Genomic DNA, 19,536 nt, shown 5'->3' on the forward strand with positions numbered 1-19,536 from the left:
CCTAAAACCTGAAGAGGCACAAGCCACTTTAGTTTGGGGTTTATTGTTAAACATGGATCACCATTGGCTTTCCAGGTGGTGCAGTGGTAAAGAACCTGCCTGCGAATGCAGGAGACACAGGTTTGATCCCTGGGCCGGGAAGATCCCCTGGAGTAGGAAATGGCAACCCACTCCAGTATTTTTGCCTGGAGAATCCCATGGACAGAGGAGCCTGGTGAGCTATAGTCCATAGGGTCACAAAGAGTTGGACATGACTTAGCAACTGAGCGTGTACATACACATGCCACCCAGAGGGTATACCCACGAGGCCAGCCTGGGATTACTCTTAGGGTATGAATCCTACATTTTCAAAATAGCTGTGTATAACCCCCGACTCCTTTTGTCCTGATTATTTCCCAGGAGGCTGCCATGAGGAGATGAACTCTTTCTGAGAGTGGCCATGTACAGTAACCAAACTACCTCTCTGTTAGGTGTGTGGATCAGGAAGAGGTAACAGAAGTAGAGTTAGAAATCTTTTTGAATTTGTTTTTAAGGAAGCCGTGCCTGCTCCTGATTATTTCAGATTCCTGGAAACATTATGGGGCATAGAATGTCCATCAAATATCTCAACTATTGGCCCAATTTTGGATGGTCTTTGTGACAAAAGACACATCATAGTCAGATGGTATAGAAACCCAAAACATGAAAAACACTTCAGTTTCATGGGCCTCAATGCTGTGGCTTATATAGGCTAATCAGACTGGAACAGTGACATTGTAACCTGAAACATGTCTGCAATCATGAGGCACAAGGTGTCCCTGAAAGGGGTTGGTCAAAATCCCTACCAAGAATGGGCAGGGACAATGCCCTGTTAAAGTGACCTCCTTTATTTTAAGAGAAATCGGCCAATTTAGAAGAACAAGCAAGTCTGGTATGCAGTGGTAGCTTCTACATCAAACATGGACCTTTTACTCTGGGTCTAATCTGTGATGATGGATTCATTACCATGTTTAGTGCAATGATGAATCCAGGAAGCAAATGGCCAATGACCTTGGCAATACAGGCTTATTCAGCAGCCTGATGCCAGCTGGTCTCATAAGAGAATAGGCCCTTACAGTGGGCATCTACATGACTGACCCAGACTGTTCAATTGATAGCTAGAATTTATCTCCATAGTTTGTAGCCCCATAGAGGGATGTCTTTAAACTATCATTTATAGTCTTCCAGGTGCCAGATCAGATGACTTGAACATTGACAACATTCCATGCATTAAAAAAAGCATGTCCCATCCCTAAGAGTAGTGTCTAAGTTAAGGACAATGGCTTTCACTTCAGCCCACTGGGCTGACCTGTTGTCAGCATAGTCGGTCATCCAGAGTTGCCATTGAGATTGGACTGTTTCCCAGTTGTGTTTGGACTGCCTCGCAGTGGGTGCCATCAAGTTTTAACTTAGCCAGATCATCAGTGAATCAGGCCAAGGCATTCAGGGGAGCCTCTATGTATTGAGGGCACCATTAAACAAGCAGCTTTGCTTTAAACAGTGGCCACCTCTACACCCAGTGCTTTGTCCTCATTACCAGACAAAGCAGACTATAGCAGGGATTGGGTACATGGCGCAGTTGGCTCCGCATTATTAAACAGGCATTGCATTCATTTTCACTTTTGAGCTGTTGCTCACTCAAGTCTCAACCAAGGGAACGTCTACTGTTTTCATTCCACCCAAAGTTCTATATCAAATAGCAGGGTCTCATTGCTTTCACCATTTATTTCCACTTTGGAAAGCCCTTGGCTCAGCAACCACAACCACACTGCCTTTCAGCTTGCTGCCCCGTTGTCATGCTGTCATCTCTTTCTCTGATTGCCCAGAGGAAGGTGAGCCAAAACCAAGGCATCATTTGGGCAGGTTCTTTTAATCCTACTCCTCATCACTGAGTCAACAGACAGGTCAGTGGGGTCCTTTACTTCCCCAGCCCTGCCCACCATGTGGGTGTGTGAAGATTCCACATGGAATCTTCTCATCCCTGAACCTGACCTGCAGGGCCCTTGTCCTTACTCTTTGAGAAGACTATGTCTCTGTCAGCATCCGCTCCTCATTTCCTGTAATGTCAGGTGTTGGATTTAATTTATCCTACTTCCCTGCTTTTTTCTTTGTATGTACCAACTTACTACAAGGTAATAAATTAGCTCTGAGTACTGGCAGAAGATATATGAGTACCATCAGAGACAAAAGAGCTTACTACTGATGGCACAGCAGAAAGCATAATCACTTGCATCTTTGCATCAGTTCCTTTACACCAAGAACCAGGAGGCATTGCCAAGGCCCCAGATGGACACTGAGCACACAGTGGGTTCACATGGCATCTGAGGGATGCTGAACTGGGGCGTATCTCCAACTTTACTACTTACTTTAGTAAACACTAAGCAAGACTGCTCTTGATCTAACGCTCAAGGAGACATGAATGTCCCACAAGTTTGCTTGGTACAAAACCAATTCCAAGAAATGGCCCAGGTAGAGGAGTCAAGGCTTTGCATTCTTGGCACACTTAATAAGAACGTGCAGGGACACTCCAGCCCCATGGCAAAGTGCCTCTCCCGACACTACTGTGGTATTTCTAAGACTGATTTGTGTCTGCAGCCATTACAGGAAAGCTTGATATAAAGAGGTTATTAATATTTGTGACCTATATACTTCCTGCTGCTGCTGCTGCTAAGTTGCTTTAGTCATGTCTGACTATGCGACCCTATAGACCTCAGCCCACCAGGCTCCTCTGTCCCTGGGATTCTCCAGGTAAGAATACTGGAGTGGGTTGCCATTTCCTTCTCCATATACTTCCTAGGGATAGTGATTTTTATTAAAAATTAATATTGTAAATGCCTTGAGAGTTTATAAATATGTAATTATATAGATATTAGAATTAATCATAACAAATCATGTTTACATTACTTCCATTTCAGTTTTAAATAATGTATCTTTTGGGGTACAGAATGATTAGGATTTAGATAAAATATGGCAGAATGCCTACCTTACTTTTATTTGTGCTATTTTATATATATATATATATATATATATATATATAGTTATATTTCCATGACAAAATTATACATAAACCTATAAATGAAAACAAAATAAAGTGAACACTTGGTGGACAGTTGTTTTCTCCCTCAACCTCCATGAGAGTAAATATAAATGCTGAGGACATAGAACAAGAATGCATCAGGAAACATAGGTTTGGGGAAAATATCTGGTCTCTTCAGTGTCCCAGTGGAGAAAAGGGCTGCTATGTGCAGTCCTGTATTCACACTAAAGCAAAAAAAAAAAAAAAAATTGCTTAGAATTTGGGGGTATTCTTTGTCTTGACATGAGACTATTACTTTAGAGGAAGCTGTTTTAGAGAAGTGGCAGGAGCAGGACAAAGATCAAGTCTCAGGAGCAGGAAGCTATCTACCTGCTCAGTGACAGTAACTGTGGTACCCCTAATATCAGTAGACGTGGGGCTACAAAACATCATCATAAACACAAATTCTTAAATGGACCAGGAGCTGGGTGTTAGCAGCTATAAAAATGAGCAGAGAGGAAAAAAGGAAAACAAAACAAATAAAAAATAACAGCAAATAATCTCTGCTTCAAAATGAACCCGCAAACAAGCTAGATGAAGAAATCTAATGCTGAGACAACTAACAATATCATTTCAGATAATGAGTTTATTCCTAGCAGAAGTGTGTAAACAAAGCCAAAAGAACAGCCACACAAAGAGAGAAGGTATTTGCTAAATAAGTCAAGAATTAGTATCCAGGAAACTCCTACAGATCAGTAAGGAAAAAACAAATAGCTCAGCTGTGAAATGAGTACACAACACAAAAAGGCTGTTCAAGAAGAAGAAACAAATAGCCAACAAAGACATCCCACCTCAGGAAGGGAAGTGAAAATTAAATCCATGATAAGGCACAGTTGTGAACCCACTGGCAAAAGTTAGCAAGTCTGACAAAACCAAGTGTGGAGAAGATGTGGGGAAACAAAAATTCTCAAACATAACTGGTGTGAATGTAAATTGGAGTACCTACTTGAGAGAACAGCTTCAGCCCAGCAGTTTCAGAAATTCTGGTACATGTACCAAGAGATATATATGAGAAAATTCATTCCAATATTGTTTGTAATAGTGAAAAATGAGAAACAAGCTAAATATTCCCTTAGAGATAAATAAATATACTATTTTCATATGACAGAATGCTGTCTCCAGTGAAAATGTATGAACCAAAGCAATTTGGATATATCTCATTGCTTTGAGTAAAAGGTGGCAAGTGATTCCTGGAGGGCTACTTATATAAAGTTTGAAAACATGCAAAATAATGCTGTGTAGTTTATGAATACATGTATTTATAAGAAATAAAATATATCAAAACATCCATGGGAATAATAATCACCAATTTCTCCAAAGATAGAAAGGGAATAGAGCTGGGAAAGGGCACAAAGGGAGTGTTAACCATCTATGTTATATTTTATTTCTTAAAAATGAAAAATGAAAATATCAAAGTATTTCACTCAAAACCTCCATATCTTTGTTATTTAGATTAAATGACTTTTCCTAAAAAAAAGGAGTTCATCTTAGCAAATTGGACAGACAAAAATATGAACTTAAGTGGCATTTTGAGTTGAGTCAGATTCATTTCAAGTGCTGTTCTCCAGGTCAGAGAGCTTTTTCATTCTCTTTTACCCTTTTAGGTATTATACTCCTTTTCATGTATCTGAGGAAAATCCAAATGTCTTAATCATTTACATGACAGACAAAAAATCATCATGTTAATAATTAGAAAGATTAAGATGAAGATTATTAGTACCTAACAATAAACAGCCAGAGAAGGCAATGGCACCCCACTCCAGTACTCTTGACTGGAAAATCCCACGGACGGAGAAGCCTGGTAGGCTGCAGTCCATGGGGTCGCTATGCGTTGGACACGACTGAGCAACTTCACTTTCACTTTTCACTTTCATGCATTGGAGAAGGCAATGGCAACCCACTCCAGTGTTCTTGCCTGGAGAATGCCAGGGACAAGGGAGCCTGGTGGGCTGCTGTCTATGGGGTCGCACAGAGTCGGCCACGACTGAAGTGATTTAGCAGCAGCAGCAGCAATAATAACAGCAACAACAAAAAACCCCAAACCGAAAAATGACATCTTACTCAATGTTTCAGAGCCATTAGGAAATATTTTCACATTTGAGTGGTGTAATAGACATTGTATCAGAGTTAATATCGTTTTACTGATGAAATAGGACTTTTTTGTAACTTTAGTTCTCATTTCTGCTTACTTGCCTGCAGAATTTTCTTAAGAATATATACTCTTTTGATCTATTATCTATTTCACTCTTAAACTATTTCCTACCCAGTCCGGAATTATAAAAGTAGATCCCCAGTCTTCAGCTCAGGATCATGTCATGTGGCCCTAAGAGATGATACTAAGTTCTTAGTATCAAAACAAAAGTAATTGTGCCATAATAAACCTGAAAACTTAAGAAGTCCTGATTTGGAGCAATAGTGAGGAAATGTTTGAACATTTTGTTTGTTTGCACTTGTATTGAGGGGGCTTTATGGGAAACAGAGTAGCCTATAACACGGGTCTCCAAAGTCATACAGTCTTCAGGGGGTTATCAAAATAGCTTGCTGCCTGAAACTAGTATTTTCCTCTTTTCCACTGTTACTCTCTTTATTTTAGCTCAAAGAGTTGTCTGTCCCCTCTGTTCATTCTCAGAATTGAGTTTGTATACACTGAGCATTTAACAAATGCTTATTCATAAAACCAAGGAGGTTGATCTTGGTCCAAAAGGATTAAATTTTTTCTAGTCCCAGCATTTGTCAATAGTATCTCAGATGGTCTGTGTCCTTTGGAATAGGAGAAGCTAGCCTGATCATGCAGGAGACCCCGGTTCAATTCCTGGGTCAGGAAGATCTCTTGGAGAAGGGATAGGCTACCCACTCCAGAATTCATGGGCTTCCCTGGTGGCTCAGCTCGTAAAGAATCCTCCTGCAATGCAGAAGACCTGGGTTTGATCCCTGGGTTGGGGAGATCCCCTGGAGGAGGGCATGTCAACCTAGTATTCTTGCCTGGAGAACCCCATGGACAGAGGAGCCTGGGGGCCTACAGTCCATGGGATTGCAAAGAGTCGGACATGACTGAGCGACTAAGCACAGCCCAGCAGCACTCCCCACTAAATTCCGATTGGGTATGTTCTTTTTGGTACTGTATCACCTTTATCTGAAGGTATAGACATTTTTCTCAATGTTAAAAAAAAAAAAATCAGAAAAGCCATTATATAGAACATTCCATCTGTTTTTATTTTCACCTGTTCCTAACCTTGCTTCTCTCCTTAATCACTAGCTGAGCTACGTATACTGTGTTCAGTCGGATCTTTCTGTCTACTTGCCCTCAGTCATGGGCCATTCTTGGTTCCACTTGACCATCTGTTTTTTGTTGCTTCCTCCACATTGGAAAACTGTTTGTAATAAAATTAGCGAACATCATTTGCTTTGTGTACTGTTCTAAGTACAGATATTACCTTTATCATTTCATATACATGATAATCTCAGGTACTATTATTATTCCTGTTTTACAGATGAGGAAATTAGAAGCACAGGAAGATACTTTTATTTGATATGTAAAAATTTACCCTGATACTTCTGTGAGGAAAAAAGATGAAATCTGTGTCAAAATAAAGTACATTCTACTCTTGTCTGCTTTGTAACAAGGCTCCAAGAATGTTTTTTGAATGATTGAGTAATTACTACTGAAATGTACCATGTTTTGTGTAGAATAGTGTGGAGTGTAAATATAATAAGCCCAGAATAATGTGGAGTGTAAATATAATAAGCCTCGTGTCTATAACTCAGTAGCCACCCCCTAACATATTCTAGTTTCCTTCTTCTCCTTCCCTTTTCCTCTTAATTTCAAAATCACAATGATTGTCTGATTGACTATCTTTAAAAGGTCATGATGAATTATTCTGTAATATTTGAAATGTTATGCTCAGAAAGGTCGAACCTTATTTTTTTGGTATGAAGTACCACATAGGTTTGTTTTTCCTGGGCATTTTTTTCTTTTTTCAAAGAAAGATAGCAAGAGATTTAGAGCAGGGTGCCCTCTTGAGGAAATTTTAGTACCTTCTCAAAAATTGGAACTGGCACTGGGTGAAATGAAAAAAATCCAGATAAATGATGTCCACTATGAATGAAGCACTGATAAATAAATCTTAAAAAATAAGAGTAACCAAATACCACATATTTGAGAATTAATATTCTTAACTGTTATGCACTAATTTAGCAAATGTCAACAAGTTTTAAATAAAAACAAAAAGCTATAGAAGATATTTTATATCCTCCTATTCACTCAGTCCTTCAAGTAACATTTATTAAGCACCTAGTCTGTGCCAGGAACCATGCCGAGCACAGTGATCAATAAAACATAGCCTCTGCATTCATGATGCTTACTACTTGTGAGGAAGATCTCAGTAAAGAGAAATTAACAGATATGTATGTAACTACAAACTGGGGAAAGTGCTGTGAAGGAAATGAAAAGATTCTGCAATAAAGAACAAAATAAGTTTTCCTTAGGGTGGTCAAGGAAAACCACTCTGAATGGAAATAACTGAGCTGCATCCATGCTTTTCAATCCATTCCAGGTTTGCCCATCTAGTGTAGACAGCCTTATGGATGTTTTTCCTAGTTTTCTCCCTTATTTCAGCCTCTACCCGGAGCTGAGTTGACTCCTGCCTCTGAGGCAAGCAGACAAGTCTCATTCTTCTTTCCTCACCTCCCTGTTGCCTTAGAGCCTCACATTCATTACAGTGGGGGTGGGGGTGCTCAATTAATAAATGCCTTCCTTATTAATTCTCATAGCCCCTGATAGTAGAACATTAAAGCATTGTAATTATATTATTTAAAAGCCACATTACCAACAATGTTAAGGATGTAGACGGTGTCAGTTCAGTTCAGTCGCTCAGTCGTGTCCGACTCTTGCAACCCCATGAATCGCAGCACGCCAGGCCTCCCTGTCCATCACCAACTCCCGGAGTTCACTCAGACTCACGTCCATAGAGTCAGTGATGCCATCCAGCCATCTCATCCTCTGTCGTCCCCTTCTCCTCCTGCCCCCAATCCCTCCCAGCATCAGAGTCTTTTCCAATGAGTCAACTCTTTGCATGAGGTGGTCAGAGTACTGGAGTTTCAGCTTTAGCATCATTCCTTCCAAAGAACACCCAGGGCTGATCTTCAGAATGGACTGGTTGGATCTCCTTGCAGTCCAAGGGACTCTCAAGAGTCTTCTCCAACACCACAGTTCAAAAGCATCAATTCTTCGGCGCTCAGCCTTCTTCACAGTCCAACTCTCACATCCCTACATGACCACTGGAAAAACCATAGCCTTGACTAGACGAACCTTTCTTGGCAAAGTAATGTCTCTGCTTTTGAATATGCTATCTAGGTTGGTCATAACTTTCCTCCCAAGGAATAAACGTCTTTTAATTTCATGGCTGCAGTCACCATCTGCAGTGATTTTGGAGCCCCAAAAAATAAAGTCTGACACTGTTTCCACTGTTTCCCCATCTATTTCCCATGAAGTGATGGGACCAGATGCCATGATCTTAGTTTTCTGAATGTTGAGCTTTAAGCCAACTTTTGCACTCTCCTCTTTCACTTTCATCAAGAGGCTTTTTAGTTCCTCTTCACTTTCTGCCATAAGGGTGGTGTCATCTGCATATCTGAGGCTATTGATATTTCTCCCGGCAATCTTGATTCCAGCTTGTGCTTCTTCCAGTCCAGCGTTTCTCATGATGTACTCTGCATATAAGTTAAATAAACAGGGTGACAATATACAGCCTTGACGTACTCCTTTTCCTATTGGAACCAGTCTGTTGTTCCATGTCCAGTTCTAACTGTTGCTTCCTGATCTGCATACAGATTTCTCAAGAGGCAGATCAGGTGGTCTGGTATTCCCATTCCTTTCAGAATTTTCCACAGTTTATTGTGATCCACACAGTCAAAGGCTTTGGCATAGTCAATAAAGCAGAAATAGATGTTTTTCTGGAACTCTCTTGCTTTTTCCATGATCCAGCGGATGTTGGCAATTTGATCTCTGGTTCCTCTGCCTTTTCTAAAACCAGCTTGAACATCAGGAAGTTCACAGTTCACATATTGCTGAAGCCTGGCTTGGATTATTTTGAGCATTACTTTACGAGCATGTGAGATGAGTGTAATTGTGCAGTAGTTTGAGCATTCTTTGGCATTGCCTTTCTTTGGGATTGGAATGAAAACTGACCTTTTCCAGTCCTGTAGCCACTGCTGAGTTTTCCCAATTTGCTGGCATATTGAGTGCAGCACTTTCACAGCATCATCTTTCAGGATTTGAAATAGCTCAACTGGAATTCCATCACCTCCACTAGCTTTGTTCGTAGTGATGCTTTCTAAGGCCCACTTGACTTCACATTCCAGGATGTCTGGCTCTAGGTGAGTGATCACACCATCGTGATTATCTGGGTCATGAAGATCTTTTTTGTACAGTTCTTCTGTGTATTCTTGCCATCTCTTCTTAATATCTTCTGCTTCTGTTAGGTCATACCATTTCTGTCCTTTATCGAGCCCATCTTTGCATGAAATTTTCCCTTGGTATCTCTAATTTTCTTAAAGAGCAGCCATGAAGAGATACCCCACGCCCAAGATAAGAGAAACCCAAGTAAGACAGTAGGTGTTGCAAGAGGGCATCAGAGGGCAGACACACTGAAACCATACTCACGGAAAACTAGTCAATCTAATCACACTAGGACCACAGCCTTGTCAACTCAATGAAACTAAGCCATGCCCGTGGGGCCACCCAAGACGGGCGGGTCATGGTGGAGAGGGCTGACAGAATGTGGTCTGCTGGAGAAGGGAATGGCAAACCAGTTCAGTATTCTTGCCTTGAGAACCCCATGAACAGTATGAAAAGGCAAAAAGATAGGCTATTGAAAGAGGAACTCGCCAGGTCAGTAGGTGCCCAATATGCTACTGGAGATCAGTGGAGAAATAACTCCAGAAAGAATGAAGGGATGGAGCCAAAGCAAAACAATACCCAGTTGTGGATATGACTGGTGATAGAGCAAGGTCCGATGCTGTAAAGAGCAATACTGCATAGGAACCTGGAATGTCAGGTCCATGAATCAAGGCAAATTGGAAGTGGTCAAACAAGAGATGGCAAGAGTGAATGTCGACATTCTAGGAATCAGCGAACTCAAATGGACTGGAATGGGTGAATTTAACTCAAATGACCATTATATCTACTACTACAGGCAGGAATCCCTCAGAAGAAATGGAGTAGCCATCATGGTCAACAAAAGAGTCCAAAATGCAGTACTTGGATGCAATCTCAAAAACGACAGAATGATCTCTGTTTGTTTCCAAGGCAAACCATTCAATATCACAGTAATCCAAGTCTATGCCCCAGCCAGTAACGCTGAAGAAGCTGAAGTTGAACGGTTCTATGAAGACCTACAAGACCTTTTAGAACTAACACCCAAAAAAGATGTTCTTTTCATTACAGGGGACTGGAATGCAAAGGTAGGAAGTCAAGAAACACCTGGGGTAACAGGCAAATTTGGCCTTGGAATATGGAATGAAGCAGGGCAAAGACTAATAGAGTTTTGCCAAGAAAATGCACTGGTCATAACAAACACCCTCTTCCAACAACACAAAAGAAGACTTTATACATGGACATCACCAGATGGCCAATACTGAAATCAGATTGATTATATTCTTTGCAGCCAAAGATGGAGAAGCTCTATACACTCAGCAAAAACAAGACCAGGAGCTGACTGTGGCTCAGATCATGAACTCCTTATTGCCAAATTCAGACTGAAATTGAAGAAAGTAGGGAAAACCACTAGACCATTCAGGTATGACCTAAATCAAATCCCTTATGATTATACAGTGGAAGTGAGAAATAGATTTAAGGGCCTAGATCTGATAGATAAGATAGAGTGCCTGATGAACTATGGATTGAAGGTCGTGACATTGTACAGGAGACAGGGATCAAGACCATCCCCATGGAAAAGAAATGCAAAAAAGCAAAATGGCTCTCTGGGGAGGCCTTACAAATAGCTGTGAAAACAAGGGAAGTGAAAAGCAAAGGAGAAAAGGAAAGACATAAGCATCTGAATGCAGAGTTCCAAAGAATAGCAAGAAGAGATAAGAAAGCCTTCCTCAGTGATCAATGCAAAGAAATAGAGGAAAACAACAGAATGGGAAAGACTAGAGATCTCAGTCGCTCAGTCATGTCCAACTCTTTGTGACCCCATGGACTGCAACACACCAGGCTTCCCTGTCCCTCCCCAACTCCCGGAATTTGCTCAAGCTCATGTCCATTGAGTTGGTGATGCCATCCAACCATCTCATCCTCTGTTATCCCCTTCCCCTCCTGCCTTCACTCTTTCTCAGCATCAAGGTCTTTTCAAATGAGTCAGTTCCTCACATCAGGTGGCCAAAGTATTGGAGTTTTAGCTTCAGCATCAGTCCTTCCAATGAATATTCAGGGCTGATTTCTTTAGGATGGGCTGGTTGAATCTCCTTACAGTCCAAGGGACTGTCAAGAGTCTTCTCCAACAGCACAGTTCCAAAGCATCAATTCTTAAGTGCTCAGCTTTCTTTATAGTTCAAATCTCACAACCATACATGACTACTGGAAAACCCATTGCTTTGACTAGATGAACCTTTATTGGCACAGAAATGTCTCTGCTTTTCAATATGCTGTCTAGTTTTGTCATAGCTTTTCTTCCAAGGAGCAAGCGTGTTTTAATTTCATGGCTGCAGTCACTATCTGCAGAGATTTTGGCGCCCCCCAAAATAAAGTCAGTCACTGTTTCCATTGTTTACCCATCTATTTGCCATGAAGTGATGGGACTGGATGCCATGATCTTAGTTCTCTGAATGTGAGTTTAAGCCTACTTTTTCACTCTCCTCTTTCACTTTTATCAAGAGGCTCTTTAGTTCTTTGCTTTCTGCCATAAGTGTGTGTCATCTGCATATCTGGGGTTATTGATATTTTTCCCAGCAATCTTGATTCCAGCTTGTGCTTCATCCAGCCCAGCATTTCTCATGATGTACTCTGCATATAAGTTAAATAAGCAGGATGACAATATACAGCCTTGACTTACTCCTTTCCCAATTTGGAACCAGTCTGTTATTCCATGTCCAGTCCTAACTGTTGCTTCTTGACCTGCATACAGTTTTTTTTAAGAGGCAGGTCAGGTGGTCTGGTATTCCCATCTCTTGAAAAATTTTCCACAGTCTGTTGTGATACACACAGTCAAAGGCTTTGGCCTAGTCAGTAAAGCAGAAGTAGAGGTTTTTCTGGAACTCTCTTTTGCCTTTTTGATGATCCACAGATGTTGGCAATTTGATATCTGGTTCCTCTGCCTTTTCTAAATCCAACTTGAACATCTGGATGTTCACGGTTCACGTACTGTTGAAGCCTTGGAGAATTTTGAGCATTACTTTGCTAGTGTGTGAAATGAGTGCAGTTGTGCAGTAGTTTGAATGTACTTTGGCATCTTCACATCCTGTAATGTGAAGTCAAGTGGGCCTTAGGAAGTATCACTATGAACAAAGCTAGTGGAGGTAATGGAATTCCAGTTGGGCTATTTCAAATCCTAAAAGATAATGCTGTGAAAGTGTTACATTCAATATGCAAGCAAATTTGGAAAACTCAGCAGTGACCACAAGACTCGAAAAGATCAGTTTTCATTCCAATCCTAAAGAAAGGCAATGCCAAAGAGGGTCTCAGAGGATGAAGAAGATAGGCTGCCCTGCCTGCCACTATGCTTTGAGTAGAGAAAGAGAAATAGGCGTGAGAACGGCAGAGAATTTGATCATGGTATATAGTTTGTTCATGTTGACTGTGAAATATGTATGGAATCTAGAAAATGGTATTGATGAACATTTTTGCAGGGCAGGAATAAAGACATGGACATAGAGAACACACTTGTGGACATGGAGAAGGGAAGGAGAGGGTGAGACAGATTGAGAGAGTAGCCGTCTCTGGGGTCGCACAGAGTCGGACACGACTGAAGTGACTTAGCAGCAGCAGCAGCACTATTGACACATATACACTACCAAGTGTGAAATAGATAGCTAATGGGAAGCTGCTGTATAGCACAGATTACTCCGCTCATTGCTCTGTGATGACCTAAACGGGTGGGAGGGAGGAGGGGAAGCTCGAGAGGGAGGGGAAGTATGTAACTTATAACTGATTCATGTTGTTGTCCAGCAGAAACTAACACAACATTGTAAAGCAATTATACTCCAATAAAAATGAAAGAAATAGAATTATCTGTGGTACCAAACGTATTGAAGTCTCCAATCAGAATTGGAGATATGGAAGTAGATCTCAGGGAAGAGTTCGAAAGCACTACTCTTCAAGGATTTCAAAGCTCCCGCAGGCATACTGTATAGTGGTTGACCTGAGTACCATTATGTGTTAGTGGTTCAGTCGTGTCCGACTTTTTATGACCCTATGGACTATAGCCCACCAAGCTACTCTGTTCATGGAATTCTCGGCAAAAATACTGGAATGGGTTGCCATTCTCATCTCCAGGGGATTGTCCCAACCCAGGGATCGAACCCGGGTTTCCCACATTGCAAGCGGATTCTTTTCTGCCTAAGCCAGAAAGGAAGCCCAAGTACAATTGCATTCAATCCACCTGGAGAAAGAAGTTTATCTAGAACTGCTTTCTCCAGATGGATTGATTGTGCCAGATGGGAGGGTTTAACCTATGTGGACAGCACTGCCTGCAGTGGGTGGCCCACAGTGACTTCTGGGTTGGTGTTCATGTGACCATATGCGTCTGGAACCTGAACTGTGAGGAAGTTCCTTATATCTTAGTTGTAACTATAAATATCTCTCTTCAAGAACAGTAACCACCTTCTTATTAACCAGTTGCTATGGAAAAAATATTTAACCCCTTTGAATCTCACTTCTCTCACCTCTAAATTGGGGTTAAAAATCTGTTTACTTCACAAAGTTATTATACTTTGAATATAAATAATATATTCTGTGCTGGTCAGATTGTGCTGAAACTAATATATTCATACATTGTTGCTGCTGCTGCTAAGTCACTTCAGTCCTGTCCTATTCCGTGCAGCCCCACAGACAGGGGCCCACCAGGCTCCCCCGTACCTGGGATTCTCCAGGCAAGACCACTGGAGTGGGTTGCCATTTCCTTCTCCAGTGCATGAAAGTGAAAAGTGAAAGTGAAGTCGCTCAGTCGTGTCTGACTCTTCGAGACCCCATGGACTGCAGCCCACCAGGCTCCTCCGTCCATGGGATTTTTCAGGCAAGAGTACTGGAGTGGGGTGCCATTGCCTTCTCCGACATTGTTGCTGCTAGATAGCAATTTGAAAGATACACCAAAAAGCATAAAATACACAAACTCCTTTGACCCAGTGATTTTGTTCCTGGTAATTTATTCTATGAAAAAAAAAAAAAAAACTAAGTGAAAAATCATATACATTGTAGCATTTTCTATTCAAAAAGTTATAAACGATAATAGAATGATTAAATAAAATATCTTGGCTTAACACAATGAAATATTGACCAACCCCTAAGGAAACTGTAGGTATGTAGAAAACAGTTGGAAAAAAACATGAACAAAATAAAACAACTGATAGTATAGTAGAATTTTAAGTATTTTTCCTTTTATTAATTTATCTGAATGTTATTACTCCAGCAGAATAATTAAAATGCTTAAAGCATTTAAAAATTTTAAAAAAATTGTGGCTCCAAAGTACATTTCTTCTTACTGTCTCTTATTTTTCATTTAGGGAAATTATCGTTTCATGAAACTCTTACTTACACGCAGAGCAAACTGGATGCAGAAGGATCTGGAAGAAATGACTCCTTTACACTTGACTACTCGGCACAAGAGCCCTAAATGTTTGGCGCTTCTGCTGAAGTTTATGGCACCAGGAGAGGTGGACACACAGGATAAAAACAAGGTAACGGTCGCGAAGAGTCAGACACGACTGAGCGACTGATCTGATCTGAACAGACTATCAGAATCAAAGACAAGTAGAACATAAAGCAGACACTTTATTTTATGATGTGAAGCCTCAAGGAAGAAGGCCTCAATTACCACTCATACATGGTAGAACAATTCCAAATCTCCACATGCCCTAGTAAAGGATTTCACTTAAATTGTGTCCTGCTAGCAACTTAGTGTAGTGGGTAGTATCATCTTTTCACATATGGGGAAACTGAAGCTCAGGAAGATTAAAATTCTACCAAAGATGCAAGTGCCAAGGCTAGAATGTGAACCCAGGCCTGTCTAACTCCAACTCATTATTTGACTGCTAGTCATGATAGTTGCAATTTGTTGTGAGATTTGTGGTGACCAAATGCCCCCAAATAATGTACTTAGTGCATAATTGCTTTAATGTCCTGGGCTTTGGCATACTTTGTCTTGGGTTTCAGCGTAGAAGCCACTACTTGTTCTGTGTCCATCAACTTACTTAACCTCTCTATACCTCAATTTTCCCATATGCAAAAAGGGGATAACAGGGTTGTTGAAGATAAAATGAGATAGTATATATCAAGTGTTTAGCACAATGCCCAGTGCATAGTATGCTGTCAATAAATATTAGCTGTAAAATTATTATTAATTTCATTTTGATTGTAATATTTGCTCTGACATTGTTATTGGGATTCATTGTGTTCCCTGCTCTTGAATTCGAACATATTGTATACATTGGTCATTGTTTTGATCAACATTCTGATTATTCTTTACAGGAAAAAAATGTGGTCTTTAGTTAGACAGAGGCAGTCATCCTCTTCCTTTTCATCAGGCACTTAATCATAAGAGTCTTGCAAACTCCTGCGTGCTCATGAAATTAACTCTTATAATTAAGTCCCTGGGTTGATACTCAATAATCTTTTCACTCCCATAGTATTCTTAATGTGATTTTTAAATTTTGTTTAGTAGTCACTCATATAACCTGAAGTTCTGAGACCAATTTTTTAATTTTACAACTACTGTAAATTGATGTTATTCCTAACTCACAGCATTTGTAGTGCTGATAGTTCACTGAGAATTCCCTGGGCATCCAGTGGTTGGGACTCTGCATTTTCACTGCTGAGAGCACGGGTTCTCTGAGTTGGGGAACTGTGATTCTTCAAGCCACATGCTACAGCCAGAAAATAAATATTTCACTGAAAAAAGCACTTTGTTCAATCCATAAAGACCCATTAATCACTTGAGTAAAAGTCTTTTACTGCATTTGTGCCATTTAGCAGATTGCTTATCCTCCTTATGCTCAGTTTCCTCATCAGTCACGTGCAAGTTCAAGAGTGCTCATCTCCCAGAGTTGTCCTGATATAGACTATAGGAGAGAAAATATACAGAAGTCTTACAGCTGTAGCTGTCATGCAGTAAGAGTTTGGGAAAAGTTTGTTGTGTTGTCACTATTCTGTTGTCAATGTAATTTTGAAAATCTCTCCATTTTGCAGCAAACAGCTCTGCATTGGAGTGCCTACTACAATAACCCTGAGCATGTGAAGCTGCTCATCAAGCATGATTCTAACATTGGAATTCCTGATGTCGAGGGCAAGATCCCACTTCACTGGGCAGCCAACCACAAAGATCCAAGTGCCGTTCACACAGTGCGATGCATTCTGGTAGGTATAATGGATGGCCTTACCCCCCAAAAGAAATTATGTTATGAATTATCCACTGTATGCAAAAGCATTTTATAGCACACAAGCAAATTATGACACAAAAGAGTACAACAAAAAACGTATGAGCTCATCAGCAAGAAATAGAGCATTTTAATACTGTGATTTAAGACCACACAGAAATTTCCTGCATGCCTGCTTCCCAAGGCATTCTCTCTCCCTGTACCACGCTCATTTCTGTCCCCCATCAGCTACTTTTCTGAGTTCCTATTTATCATCCCTGACTTTGTTTTAAACTTGTTCTTATCAAATAGTAAGTAGATGTGAATAAATACATTTACGATATAAGGAATAAGGAAACTTATGTACTCATCACTGAGTGGAGGAGCCAAGTAAATCACTGTTTAAGTTCCCTGGGTACCTCCAAGTAGCATTCTTTTCTCTCCTTTCTCAGAGGCAGCCACTACCCTCAATTTTGTGCTTATTATTCCACTGGTTTTCATTATAGTTTTGCCACATATGTTTGCATTCCTAAACAATGTACTGTTTCATTTTTAACATTTTTGCATTTTGTATTCATAGAATCATACTGTATGTATTCTGCAACATCCTTTTCTCTTGCTCAGTGTTAAGTTGGTGGTTTTAATCTATGTTGCTGCGTGTAGCTGTAATATTATTACTTTTTACTGCTATATGCTGAATAGTATTCCATTTTTTGAAGATTAAATGACACACATTTTTCATTCTGTTATTGACAGACCTTTGAAACTGTTTCCAGCTTTTTGCTGTTTACAACAGTGCTGCTTTGAACCTTTTTTAAAAACCCTATCTAGGGTGTGAATTTAACTGGTTGTTGCAGGTGTATAGAAATGCAGTTGATACTTTTGGCCATTAATTATATATCTAACCAACTTTCTATACTTACGAATTTTGAATATTTATCAGTAGATTCTTTGAGGTTTTTTAATCATTTCTTCCCAAATTACAGCTTACATGCTGTGGTAGTCTAATGTTTGGTCCTATTTGCTTATAACACACAAATTAGACTTTTGAAGATGTTATTGTTTTATTTATACAATGATTAATTTATTTCTACTTGTATGTTAACTGATTCCTTTGCTGTGCATTTCTTCTTGGATCTCCAATTTTCCTTCCAGAGTTATTACCTTTCTCCCTAAAATAAATTCTTAGAATTCCTATTAGTATAGATGTATGGTAGTTAACTCCCTGATTAATTCAACTGTTAAGGATGTCTGCATTTCTACAATGCTCTTGAATATGTAGTTTTTCTGTATACACGATTCTAGGTAGTCACTTTTATCAGCTCTTTCAGACTGTTATTTTGCTGCTTTCTGCCTTTCATTGTTCCTCTTAAATAGTCTGCTATTTGTCTAATTGTAATCCCTTTATAGATTATCTTATAGATTATCTTTTCTCTCAGGGTGGTTTTAAAAATTTTTCTATATAGTATTCTACAGTTTTACTACAGTGTGTCTAGTATGCCTTTTTTTTTTTTTTTCCTCGTGTTTAGTATACATTCTGATTATCGCATCTCCATTCTGGAAAATATATAGCCATTATGTCAGTATTGCTTCTGTTTCTTTCTCTCTACGCCTGCCTATGGGGTCTCCAATAACACATATTTTAGGCCTTCCCATCTTACTTTCCATGTGTCTTACCTTTTCTTTTACATTTCTCTCATCTTGTCCCATTCTGCTACATTCTGGGTAGTTACATCAGATCTGCCTTCCAGTTTACCAAGTCTTTCTTCAGCTGCATCCAGTCTTGTTTACACTATTTGTTTAGTCTTCAATCTTAGTGATGGTGTTTTCACTTCTAAAAGTTCTCTTCGGTTCTTTTTCAGATCCGCCTGATCATTTTGAGAGCTTTTTCCCTTGCTCACTTTTAAAATTTTTAACTGTGCTATGTGGCTTGTGGAATCTCAGTTCCCCCACCAAGGATCAAACCCATCCCTGCTGCACTGGAAGCACAGATTCTTAACCACTGGACTGCCGAGGAAATCCCAATTTTTAATTTTCTTATGTGTTTTATCATTAGTTATTTTATATTCTCTATGTGTTAATTCCAAAATCTGAGGTCTATGGAAGGTAATTCTCACTTATAATATCTTCCTTACAAATTTGGCTTTTTTTTCTCTCCTCTATAAGTGCATTTAAGTCCTTGGGAGACTCAAGGTCCTAGATTGCTGCCATGGTAATATTCTACTTCTTTTTTGAAGTGTTTTGTAATACCTTTCATACTCTTCTTTTATAAAATAGGCTGACTGTATAGAGAGCTCTAAACCTGGAAAGGCCCTTCAAAGAGTTCTTAAATTGGGACAGGAGGGCTTGACTTTGGGTATGACCTAATCTGAAAAGAGACCTGAGGTGGGTGAGGAACTCTCTTCAGCTAAAGCAATTCCAAAAAGCTGACAGGAGAAGATCGTGGAGGTAGTAGGAAAGGAGGACCTAAGCAGTGCATCATATCTCTACAAGGATCCAGTAGAAAAACAAATAAATGTTGTGAACTGTCAGTTTAAACCAAAAATCTAATAACCATGTGATAAAAAATTTCAACCTCATTCATAAAAGGAATGCAATTTAAAGCATCAGTGAAATGCTTTTCATACTTGTAACAGGAAAAATGTTTTAAGTTTGATAATATCAAGTGGTTGATTTGTGCCAGCATGTGGGGAAATAAAAGCCTTTACACATTGTCATGGATGTGTTAATTAGTACAGCCATTTGGAGAGCAGTTTAACAATACCTAACTGAAGATGTAGATATCTTTCAACCCAGCAGTTTCCCTTCAAAATGTCTGGGCTAGAGAAAAATCTCACATATATGCCATAAGGAGATATGTAAAGGAAGTGCAATGC

At 39.8% G+C, this 19,536-nt stretch overlaps 1 protein-coding gene across 4 annotated transcripts in view; it reads left to right on the plus strand.

Annotated features, from left to right (window-relative positions):
* Positions 1-19,536, plus strand: part of INVS (inversin) — a 135,646-nt gene that overhangs the window by 56,308 nt on the left and 59,802 nt on the right. For 3 of the 4 annotated variants that reach the window (XM_061425811.1, XM_061425812.1, XM_061425814.1), the window contains exons 4-5: positions 14,813-14,986; positions 16,494-16,661. In XM_061425811.1, coding sequence (XP_061281795.1) covers positions 14,813-14,986; positions 16,494-16,661 — 342 coding nt within the window. The remainder of the gene's footprint in view (positions 1-14,812; positions 14,987-16,493; positions 16,662-19,536) is intronic. The other variant, XM_061425813.1, reaches the window with a different exon arrangement.

This window comes from Bos javanicus, chromosome 8, assembly GCF_032452875.1.
Source record: "Bos javanicus breed banteng chromosome 8, ARS-OSU_banteng_1.0, whole genome shotgun sequence".
NCBI lineage: Eukaryota > Metazoa > Chordata > Mammalia > Artiodactyla > Bovidae > Bos > Bos javanicus.